This window comes from Cyprinodon variegatus, unplaced genomic scaffold (assembly GCF_000732505.1).
Source record: "Cyprinodon variegatus isolate N-32 unplaced genomic scaffold, C_variegatus-1.0 Scaffold952, whole genome shotgun sequence".
NCBI classification, from domain to species: Eukaryota; Metazoa; Chordata; class Actinopteri; order Cyprinodontiformes; family Cyprinodontidae; genus Cyprinodon; species Cyprinodon variegatus.
Window position 1 is genome coordinate 217,543 of NW_015151405.1, and position 12,355 is coordinate 229,897.

At 38.5% G+C, this 12,355-nt stretch overlaps 1 protein-coding gene across 2 annotated transcripts in view; it reads right to left on the reverse strand.

Annotated features, from left to right (window-relative positions):
- The window catches only part of LOC107100265 (neuritin-like protein), a 94,841-nt gene extending 82,984 nt beyond the window's left edge, over window positions 1-11,857 (reverse strand). The window contains exon 1 of one of the 2 annotated variants that reach the window (XM_015398689.1): window positions 11,660-11,857. In XM_015398689.1, the coding sequence (XP_015254175.1) occupies window positions 11,660-11,717 (58 nt within the window). In that variant the 5' untranslated portion in view covers window positions 11,718-11,857. The remainder of the gene's footprint in view (window positions 1-11,659) is intronic. The other variant, XM_015398688.1, reaches the window with a different exon arrangement.
- Between the last annotated feature and the right edge of the window lie 498 nt (window positions 11,858-12,355).

The window sequence follows — 12,355 nt, forward strand, 5'->3', positions numbered from 1 at the left end:
TTTTTGCATACAAAACATCTTCAGGATCACTAGTAAAATAGAACTATTCAACAAAGGCTCTTCAGGCTGAAAGGTCTTTGAAAGCCTGGAGGAAACTGTCTAGACTGATTGGAGCAAGTATAAAGGCTTAGGTATTTCTAATAACTGCATATAGTTCTGTTCATCCTGTTCAGCCTTGAAAGGAACAAGCAGCTGCTGCTGAAAACCACATTGAGATCAACTTCTGTCTGGAGACAAAAATGTCAGACAGTTATAGAGGAAAAAACGTTTAAAACGTTCATTTCTGCTGCTCAAAATTATCATTGTAGTTTTATAAATAACTTCACTTAAATGCAGCTTTCCTGTCATTATTATTAAGAACTGGAGAGAGAAGGTATTTTATTGTCCGTGGAATGAACAAGAATCATTCAGTAGGCCTTAAACTTCTCACTATGTGTTGCTAGAACCATGTGTTTTGGAAACTTCTTTTAAACTTCTTTTTTTTCATGATGAACTTGGACATCCAGACCTGAGCTTGTTTTTGGCACTAATAGTAGCTACAATCTTCTTCCTGAAGACTAGTAAGAACTTTGGATCTTAACAGTTCAACAGTTGTAGGCTAACTAAATGTCTGAGGATTAAAACAGGACGAACAATCCTTCAAATTGGTCACATTTATATCATCTATCTGAATTAGTTAAATCTTTCAGCATCCACATGCACAAATATATCAGAAGAACATAAATCTATATTATAAATGAAAATTTGTTGCAACTCACCAAAGCCTGAGCTTCAGTCAGTTAAACCCATACATGAAAAGCATTATACATTTAAAACTCTATGGACAGCATCCTTGAACACAACACAGACAGGAGTGGCAGTGATGCATGGATGCACTCACACCGAGGCGTAATTTGATTCACCTAACATGCATTATTTTGGACAGTGGAAGGAAGGGGGAGTAGCTGGAGAGAACCAGTGTGCTCAAGCAGAAACATGCAAACTCTAGACAGTAAGAGCCCAGCTGGGATTTGAACCCAGGATGTTCAGAGCTGCAAACTGCTCCACTAAGCAGCCCACAGTCAATAAAACTGATAAAAGGTCTATAAATATGCATGCTTTTATTTGCTTTGCTTTATCACTGTTCCGCTGTTGTACTGTTTTACCTGATTGCTCTTACTCGCTTCATGAATGCAGTAATATTTGCATTACACTGTTTGGTTGGTAATAAAGTCACACCTTAAATTGACTTCTCTTTTTTCAAGATATTTGCGAAACGGCAAAGAATTGTGATTTTCTATAACCTTCACTTTATATCTGTTTAGCTGCCACTGATTCTTCAGAGCAATGGAAGCACAATAAACATAAACAAACAGGGTTATGAGATACTAACCCTCTAATTGTTGCATCTATTCTATAATTAGAAGGCGATAAAGGATTATCGTTATGGGGTTTGTCAATATTAGTAAAGGGTTGATGAACAAGAACAGAAGGGGAAAAAGATGAGCAAGAGCAAGAAAAATGGTTGATAAAATAAGTAAAGCAGAAGAGATGAGAGAAAGTTTGAGATTCCAGGAGGAAAGGGACTGTGGCGAAATGCAGCATGAGGGCGGAAATATGGGAAAAGGAAGAAGGCAGGCGATTTTTCCACTGACTTTTAAATTGGTTTAATGAGGATCATTTTCTCTACTCTTGGAGGTTGTGTTGCTGTAAATTAGATCCAAACATGTCAGAGCCCCAATATATATCTATATATATATTTCTATGTACATACCGGTAAGTTATGTACAGTACAGTACATACAGTATATGCTTTTTTATAAACACATTTAAAGTGCATACTTTATTTTTTCTATAAATTGTCTCGATTCCTCAGATTGATATGGCAGAACTGAAGCAAATCTAATAAATGGCATCAGTTTGAATCAATGTAATATTTACAGACAAAGTCAAGAAATACACAAAAAACAGCTTTAGATTCAAATGAACAGCTTCCACCTCAAACTAATAGCAGTCTTGTTCCTGCAGACAACCAACTAATTCCCATGACACAATCAAGGATACTTCCTGACAAACTATATGTAAGTGAGTATTGGACAGTAAAGAGCAGCTGCAGAGTTTCCCAGGAGACCCTGCTGGGCAGGGGAGGGGGACAGATGCGATTCATTTATCATTTATCTCTGCTGCGGGAATATTTTTCCCCCCATTCGTCCCACTGTGTCAGTGTCTCCTGGGGAGCTGATCCACATCCACATTCTATTTTCTCTGATGTCTGCAGTAGAACGTCAGGACAATCAATGAGAACAAAGACGAGAGGTTTGATGCAACATTGGACTATAAACGCTCATAAATAGCTGCATGGTGGTGCATTTAGTAGCCCTGTTGCCCTTTTTTCCTTCATGGGGTGTGCATGTTCCCCCTGTGCATGCAGGGGTTCTCTCTGGGTACTCCAGTTTCCTCCCAAAGTTCAAAAACATGACTTTGAATTATTGATGACTCTAAATTGCCCTCAGTTATAAATGTACTCGGCTGTTTTGCCCTGGCATGGACTAGTGACCTGTCCAGGGTGCAACCCGCCTTTCACCCTTACTGGACCGTGACGGATAAGCGATATGAGATGGTTGAATATGATGCAGGACCTAAAGCTCTACATAACATCAATAGATCACATCCAATGCCATGTTCACTGAAGAAAATGCATGCATAGGATATGAAAAGGTTCTGGTAAAGTAACTAAATATGCTTGACTAGATGCAAAAAAAGCATGAAATATTTTCTCAGAAAAAAAACCCATAAAATATCAGTTGTACGTCCAGTTGCTGTTACTCCAACATAATAAGTGTAGCAGGAAAATGTTCTTTTCCTCTATGATGCTCTGAAGGGATGCCAAATTGCATATCAATGTAGCCTTTTTCCATTGGTACCTACTGAACATGTTTAGGGAGGGCTTGACACATTCTTTCCACTGTTGCGTTAGTACCATTTTTATTTTCAGTTCCAGCTTGGATGCAGTTTCAACCGCACTGAGTTGCCCTGAAAACATAATAAAAGCCTTCTGGTCACTGATTGGTTAGGGATTGGAGTCACCTGTTCCTGTGCATGCATTTTACCCGCCATTAATATTAAAGTATTTAATGTCTTAAACCATTAAATCGCTTTATGCTTAGCTTGTAGCAGTAGGTAGCAATACCTTGCCTTCATAGCTCCTATCCTTCACTTTACTGCTACTAAATAACTTCCTGGCAGAAGAAGAGTACAGAAGATCCAATTAATAGCATCAGCCACCTGACGCTTAGACGTCTGGAGGATCCCAATGCTTATGCACACCTTTTGTACATTCATTTTAGTTTTGCTTTTAATTCATTACAGCCTCATCTGTTCTTAAGGGGGAAAAAATCCAGATGAATGTTAATCCTTTTATTGTAAGAGGTATTATTCTTTTCCTAACAAATGGCACCCAAAAAGCCAGGATCAAAGACTCGGTTTCAGAATCCAAACAGGTGCACCTCAGGGTTGAATAAGCTCACTGGTCCTGTTCACTCTTTACACAAATAGCTGCACCAATAGCCTCCTAGGCGACTTGTTTTTAACATTTTCTAGCAAAACTGCCTTTCTCAGCCTGCTTTTTATCTCTCACTTTCTTTCTCTCAATCTCACAATCAACATAAAAAAACTGAGGAGATGGTGTTTGACCCTTGGTCAGTGGGGGATCATATCCCATTGACCATTCAGGGAGGAGATATATGACTGGGTATCCACCTGGATAACCGTTTCAGTTGGGGTAGTCATGTTGATTAAGTATTTTCCCGTTTGCAGCAAAGGCTGTATTTTTACACAGGCGGAGGGTGTCAGCCAGAACATCATGTTTTTATTCTATCAGGAAGTGATGGAGAGTGTCATCAGGTATGGGATGACGCAGTGGTTCCGTCAGTCTCAGTTCAGTCTCTCCACACAGTCCAAATGAACGTTGCAGCTCCTGGTACAGACTGCTTTGAAGGAGATGGGGAGGACTGGAAAGCTCTCCCTTCAGTCCATCTATGTCTGTACTCAGGCCGGTGAGGAGAATACTGGAAACATTCTGGCAGAAGGTTCAGAATCTCAAAAAATAATAATAAATTGAACTGTTTTAAATACTCTTTCGTAACCACCTCCATCAAAAGTTTAAATCAAAAATTTTAATAGATCTGTACGGGGAGGAATGGGAAGTGTGGAAGTGGGAAGAATGGGAACCGGTGCTCTGCTTGTTGTTTTAGTTTTGCATTATTTTTATTACTTTTTTTATTGTATGTGTTATGTGTGTGTATATAGCCTGCATGTAGGTCATTAGCTAGTATTTGTTTTGTTTTTTCCCCTAGGGGATAAATAAAGTATTTCCATTCTATTCTAGTATATTCAATCTGAACTCTTTTGTTAATGCATGGACTGTGTATAGCTGGATTTGTGGCAGCAGACAGAGCTCTGCCAGTTTTGATAAGAAGTATCAAATGTCCAACAAGAATTAAACCAAAAACCTGGTGAAAGATATTAAAATATGCTAAAATATGACCAAGTATTAACAGAGGTGTATGTATGTATTTGAACCTACAAGTAAAACACTGACTGTATATTTGACACATTTAAAGAATCATCCAAATAATGATCCATTAAAAGCCCTGGATTTTTTAATCCATTCAAGATGTCTCTTCTTTACGCCACGCTGTTCAAAATGAATACGCATCTATAAAAATTCACATTCATGATGATGAATAAAAATATTTTCTCCTGTTTCTCTTTCCTTTGATGCTTTGATCTTATTAGCGTAGACTATAAGGGTGCCCTTCATATCTCCATAAAAGATCTGAAGTTGTGTAATTAGAACTCAAGGTTTAACCCGATAATCTAATGATTTGATTGCAAAGAAGTCCTCCATAGCAGCTATTTCTTAAGAAGCTTTCAGGGGTCGGTGTTTCACAAGGACAGTCATTACTGTTGGACATGCTTATGCCCCAGTCAGAGTGAAAAAAAGGCCACAGGCTTTTAAACGAACAAAAATAAATTACAGCAAACATTCAGCATATCCAGCAGCTTCTGTGATTTTATTTTATTTTTTTCAAACAAGTAAACAGTCTAATTAAACATAAATAGCATGGTTTTGTCCTCATGTATACATATTTCCCATGAACCAATGGATACCATTTGACTGTTTGCACTTTTTTGGTTTGGAGCTCTTACGTAAAAAAACTAAAAAAAACATAGCACAATAGTCATTTAGGGAGGCAGATCTTTTAGTTATCAGGCTCCTCTCCAGTGGAACAAATTACCAGTTTTAGTCCGCGAGGCAGACACCCTGTCTACTTTAATGGGTAGGCTTAAAACTTCCTTTTTGATGAAGCTTATAGGTAGAGTGGGTCAGGTTATTCATTGCTATCTCTATAGTTATGCTCCTATAGGCTTAGACTGCTGGAGGACATAGGGACCATTTTTTTATCATTCTGCTTCATTCTATCTTTATTCTCCCATTCTGCATGATTTGTTTAGAATTAGTTCAATTTCTAATGTTATGCTCTCGCTGCTTCTTCTCATAGTAGCTTCATCTACTGTAGTCTGTTCTTGTTTGGCTGTGACACCATCCTGGAGAGAAATATCAGCTCTGCTGTTGTTATCAACATCTTGTTTATAGATGCTGGATCTTTGCCTGTTTTTTCAGTATAGTCCTGTTTCTCTGACTGTGACTAACTGGATGTGCTCTCTTTCACCCCCTGACATGGGAACTGGCTCGGAGCTTGTCTGCTGGCTTTGTGTTTCCTTGACAGGGGTGCCTGTGGAGCTGGTTGACAGTTGCCTTTTGTGTCTCTGCTTATTTTTTTATGTCAGCTTATGTCTCCTTGAACCCCAGTCAGACTCTGCAGATGGCCGCCCACACTGAGCCTGGTTCCTCATGGAGGTTTCCTCTTGTTAATAAGGAGTTTTTCCTCTCCACTGTCGCAAAAATCATGCTTAGTGTGAGGGATTGCCTTCAAGTCAATTAATCAATGCAATAAATTGGTTTTACCTTAGATAGAAAACTTTGAACCAATCTAACCTTATGATCCGGTTGAACAGTCTCTGTAAAGTGACTTGAGATGATGTGGCGCTATGTTAAAAAACTGAATTGAATTTAAAATGTTTAAAAATGTCCCAGACTTCTCCTTTTACCATCATCACTTGATTCAAATTCTGGCTGAGCTGGTTCACCTTGCCAACATGGTAAAAACTTGATCCCTATGTCCTTTGCTTCTACTAGTTAAGGACAGCGCCTTTGATGGCAGCAAGCCTAAAAACACCACGTCCCGCATCTTTGACTGTATCCTGATAAGTAAAAGTATGAAATATGTTTTTTACCCTAAGACAGGCTGTACCAAAAATGAATTTCCCTTTTGAGGTTAATGAAGTATTTTTTAATTGAATTGAATTAACGTTTTGCAGGTCCTAGAGGAAGAATCTACCACACCCAGAGGTGTCAAAAGTATACATGTTTATTACTCCAGTAAAAGTGTAAAAGTACCATTTTTAAAACTACTTAAGTAGAGTGAAACAATTTTTTTAATGGTTGTCATTTTTTCTAAATACCAATAGACCTTGAAAAAAATGAGCTTAAATGACACATGACACATTACTAACAAGTTTATTTTTAATGGGAGGAGCAGAAAGTAGAGACAATTACAAACAATTTAAGGAGAAGTAAAACGTTGTCTAAAAAAACTACTCCAGTAAAGTATAGATAGCCAAAATATCTACTTAAGTAATGTAAGGAAGTATTTGTACTCTGTTACTTGACACCTCTGACGACACCCTACATGTTGAAGAAAGGATCTAAAGCAGGATTAAAGCTGTATGTAGAAGAGTGGATGTGCAGCCCATCTGTTTTTGAGGGAATCTTTTAATAGATAGAAGGCAGGTTGTAGCATTGCTAAAGGTTTATTTGTCTCCAGCAGAGTGTCTGATTGTTCGGGATTCTAGGTGTTGATTGAGTATAATAGAGAGACAGCCTGGGAATATTCTATAAGCTCATTTTGCTATTAAATCTGTGTGGCAGTGATCTGAAGGATATAGCCTGAACAGCTTCTGACCAGGATGTGTGGGGTCTGTAGAAATGTTTGTTTCCTGCTGTTTTTTTTTATTTTTTTTACCTAGACTTATACAAGTCATAGATGGAGGGAGAGTCAGCTCCAATGATCCTCTCTGGAAATATAGGCTGCAATTAGAAAGGACTCTTTAGCCAAAGCAGATATATGTCAGCATTAGCCATGATAAATACTGTCTGATAAGGAAGTGAGTGAGGGAAAGGAGCTATGAGGAATCCCACAATCCTTTGCATGAAGCAACATATAAGTAAAGCCCACCGAAATGAACAAAAATACATAATGCTTCACAGGTACTCTGTGTATCACGTGAAAATCTTCACACCTCTCACAGAGGTGCAGTGGGTAGCACTGCTGGCTTACAGCAAGAAGGTTCCGAGTTCGATTCCCGGCCCGGGGTCTTTCTGCATGGGGTTTGCATGTTCTCCCTTTGCATGAGCGGGTTCTTTCCTGGTACTCTGGCTTCCTCCCACAGTCCAAAAACATGACTGTTAGTTTAATTGGCTTCTCTAAATTATCCTTAGGTGTGAGTGTGTGAATGGTTGTTTGTCCTGTTTGTCTCTGTGTTGCCCTTTGATGGAATGGCGACCCGTCCAGGGTGTACCTTGCCTCAGACAAACAGGACAAACAACCATTCACACACTCACACCTAAGGACAATTTAGAGAAGCCAATTAACCTAACAGTCATGTTTTTGGACTGTGGGAGGAAGCCGGGGTACCCGGAGAGAACCCACGCAGGCTCAGGGAGAACATGCAGAAAGACCCTGGGCAAGGGAATCGAACCCAGAAAACTTCTTGCTGCAAGGCAGCAGTGCTACCCACTGCGCCTCTGAGCACTTTTCTCCCATATGTAGCAGCAGAATTCTGACTATTTTCTAACAGTTCTTTTTTTCACAGAAAAGTCGAAATTCCAATATTTAAGTCAGAATTCTGACTTTTTTCCGATAATAAGCTCAAATAAAATTTACTTTAACTAAATAAAACACAAAAAAAATAAAAAAATAAAATGTTTCCATGTCTCTAATCCTCTTCCGTATATATTTGCTATGTTTGTGCAAAATGTGTCTTTTTTTATAGTTCTTTTTATAAAAGGCAATTTATTTAAAACTAACGACTACTTTATACAGTGTAATGAAAATAAGGTTCAATTCTATTCTATTCTAAAAGCTAAAGGCTGTCCAGATCCAGCACAGATGCCCAGATTTCCTTTCCTACCCATGATCTTGTCCTTATTGGTGACCTGATGAAAGGAGAAGGAAGAGCGGCTAAGAGCAACATTTTGATTATTTTAGATGCAGCACTCGTTCTTCGTTGTAGCTTGGTCTGCTCCTGTTTTATAAATAAGTACTTCCTGTGTCGATCTACACCAAGCAACTCTGTTAAGCGTTAATTTGAAAATAAACGATTAGCAGAGTTTCTTCCAGAATGGCAACCTATCTGTGAAGTCATTTCTCTTAAAAGCTAACAACAACATCAGTGGTCTAAGGAGTTGGGGCATAGCATTGACAACTTTGTCCTCTAACTAGAGGGGTGACAATTCCAATCCCAGCCAAGTCGTTGTGCCCCTTGTGCAAGACACCTCACTGGTAGTGGTGAAGTGTTGATGTTGATTGTGTTCAAAGGGCCTGGCAGCACCTGTATACAGCAGCCTTGTTTCTGTCAGCGTGCCCCAGGCCAGCTGGGGCTATGATGTATCAGACATCATAGGATTAATTACCGCTATTATGCTGATGATACTCAACTATATTTGTCCATAAATTCTAATGAATGAATGTTAATACTAGAGTGTGGCGTTTCCCTTTTGACACTATTTAATTCAATTCAAAAATGCTTCATTAATCCTTAAAGGAAATTAAATGTTGCAGCAACTCATAAGTTATTTTTTAAACAGATGTTGTAGGTGTTGATACCTGTAGGAAGGAAGGATATTCTAGCACCAGATCTGGAGAAGCCTCTTAGATAATTCACTATTGTTAGATCAATTCAATGCTGATAAACGTTGCAATGAATATTAAGATTGTTGTTCCAACTCTCTTACACAGTTAAACACTTTCATAAGTGCAATGTAATTCAATCTAGTGTTAACCAATATACACATTTTAAAAGTGCGGACTCTGACTCCCTGGGAGTTTAAGTTCAAAATGTAAAATAATTGGATAGTTAAACGTCAACTGAATTTCTCTGGTCTGAAGAGACCCTCTTTAACACACAAATAAACAAATTTAAGTAATTTGAAGAGGAAAATTTTAAGATATAAAAAAGTAATAAATGTCATAATTTTAACCAGTTTTATGATTGAAAAGTTAGTGCTTTCTACAGAATAAAGCTTATTGGGACAGTAGGTGTGTGTTTTGGCAGTGGACCATGCATGGCTTCTTCACGGGGCTGCATTCATGCAAAAATCTCTAGTGAGAGTCAGGACAGAGATGTACCACTTAATCTGGGACCACTATTGGGCTCAGCCTTATCTTCACTATGATGGATGATAGCAGCTCTTCTGTATCAAACTGCTCCCCGAAAGAATGTATAACCTCATACATAATTGATATGCATTCTACATATGTTCACCACATGTAAAAAAAAAAAAAAAAGTGTTACATTAAAGCTATTTTCCTGTACCCAGATATGTCACAACCAATAATCAAGCACAATTAAAAGGCTTCAGTGAACCATTCATTTAAATCAGGTGAGCAGCAGCAGAAAAGCATGAAAACCCTGCAGCTCTCAACTTGGGACTTCATCTTTATTTCTGGCTGTCAAGAAAAACTTACAATAATATCAAACAAAATACATCAAAACCCTTTCAGTTACATGTTTAAAAAATTTCTGTGAACAGAAAGATTTTTTTTTTTTGTCCCGGAGAAAATTCTTACATCTGTATCTTAAGCATGCCCCTGAAAAATCTGTGTTTGAAGCCTTAGATAGCACCAACACAAATGACACAAAAAGGGAGTAAAAAGTGAGGAGAAAATAGGGGAAGGGGATTCAAACCAAGGCTATTATTGGAGCTACAAAAGGCCACTTTAACCCAATGTGTTTCAAAATCTCCAGATCCTAAATCCTGTTTGTGCTCCCAGTCCAACCGATAAAACCAAAACAACTTTATATTCAGCATAAATCATTCCGACTATGTAGACATCGATCCTTAGGTATCTGTTTGTAGTATAAAGTATAACAGAAACATTTAATTCTTGCATCTGTGAGGAACGGGAAGCCCTAAGCGGAGCACAAACAGCATGGAACAGATGAATCAGTGATTTCTAAAACACTTGATGGCTCTAGGCAACTGTTTTTAAAAGTCTCAGAAAAATCCAGGCAGAGAATCCATTTTCTCTGCTTTCCTTACAAAAAACAAACAGAAATCTGGAGTTTTCTTCAGCGTTTCAGTGACAACCTTTTGGTGGTCGATAAGAGGATACAGATTACAGACGTGAGGGTTCATCAATAAATTAATCCAAAAACAGCCGAAGCTTAACGAAACAAGACAAAACATGAGTTCAATGATATTCAGCAACACAAACAAAGGATTTCATCACAGACATCTGCAGAATTAACCTTTTTTTCCCATTAAGAGATTCAGTCGGTCAACCTATTTCGTTTAGAGATGAACTGCTGCACACTGATCGTGCAACTTATTTAGTCAGTTTTAAGTGCCATGAGGGAAATTCCTGGAGGAAAGTAGGAAAAACACACTTTTTTTTTATTTAATGTAAAACAATTACTTTTAATTGACAAAAAGGTATCCTACACAAAAAAATGCATCCATTTTTGTCATTATCTTAATCTTTAACACAACTGTTTAATGTTAGCAGGGTAGAACATAAAACAATTGTGTTAAAGTAACTAAATATTATTAAGTAAATGAAAAAGCGGTTGAATTAATTTTTTCAGTGGCATGAAAAATATACATAATATTTTAGTATTTAAGAGGATTTATAATTACATGCTTCTAAGGATTATATCTTAATCTGTCATGCAAGTCAGTGTAAAGATTACACTTCCATCTAGATTATTAAATCAGTTATATGTTTTTGTATAGTCCACATTTGGCAGCAGGCATTATTATATTGTCTTCATGAACAAAACAATATGATTTAAGCACAGAGAAAATCATTTCATAATAAATGATACCAATTTATTTTAACCAGTGTAGACATTCGCCCTTTGTATGGTTTTGATTTCAGATATCAATGTGCTGAGTGGTGGAAAAAAGTGAGTAGTTTGCAGAAAAACACATAAGTGACTTTTATCTGAATCTCAACATTTATCATTTAATTCAACTTTTCAAGAGATAATATAGTAAAAAGTTTGACAGCTGAGTCGCTTCTGCAACAGCTGTTTGCAAGGCTCATAAAAAGCTGCATGCATAAAGCTCCAACCTTAACGCGCAGGAAGGCGCGGATCGGTGCGCAGCTGCAGCGCACCACCAGCAGGACGCAGCAAGGAAAGGTGGGAGATCTGAGCATCCCGGTCTCAGATCCCAGCAAAACTAACATCACAGCATCTCTGCTGCAGAACAAAGTTCTGTCCTGAAACCCATAATCACTCTCTAACAGAGCCAGAGCGTTTGAGATACTTACTGAGAAGCAGAGCAACAGGAAAGAAGATGAGGCAGGCGGAGTTCAGCAGAGACGCCATGCCGAGCCGAAAGTTCCTCCTCTGGACTCACAAGTTTCAGCTTGGATCCAGAAGTCCAGACTGAATCTGTTCCGATAGAGGAAGGAGAGGAAGGGGAGGAGGAGGAGCTGGTTACAGTGTTCTCCTCCTGCAGCAGCAGCACCGCTGTTCTCCGCTCTGAGAGCATCCACTGCTGCTGAGCATCACTGAGAGGAGGAGGAGGAGGAGGAGGAGGAGGAGGAGGAGGAGGCTTTTCTGCGGTTCTTTGAACTTTGGTTTTTCCTTCCAACAAACCCATAGGCCATGTCAGAGAAAAGCAGGCAGAGCTGATCCAAGGCAAAAGCAAACTAAGCTGCTTCCTCAAACCACCAGCTGGGCTCCCATACATTATAAAGATTTCATATTTTCCTAAATTTAAGTTGCTAAAAATGTCAGTTTTATTAAAATGAAAAGAATGATCTCCATGGTTTGATGTGCAGAGGCGTAGAATGTTTTTATCAGGGTGGCCAGGCAATAACCAATGTACACTGAGGGGTGCCAGAAAGTGGATAGGCACCAAAACTGCAGGGTCAAACTACTACTAATGAGCACGTCCATATTTTCTAAATAAAGACAAACTATTTCTTTCCTACCATCCATGCTTTCTAGGTAAAAGGTCT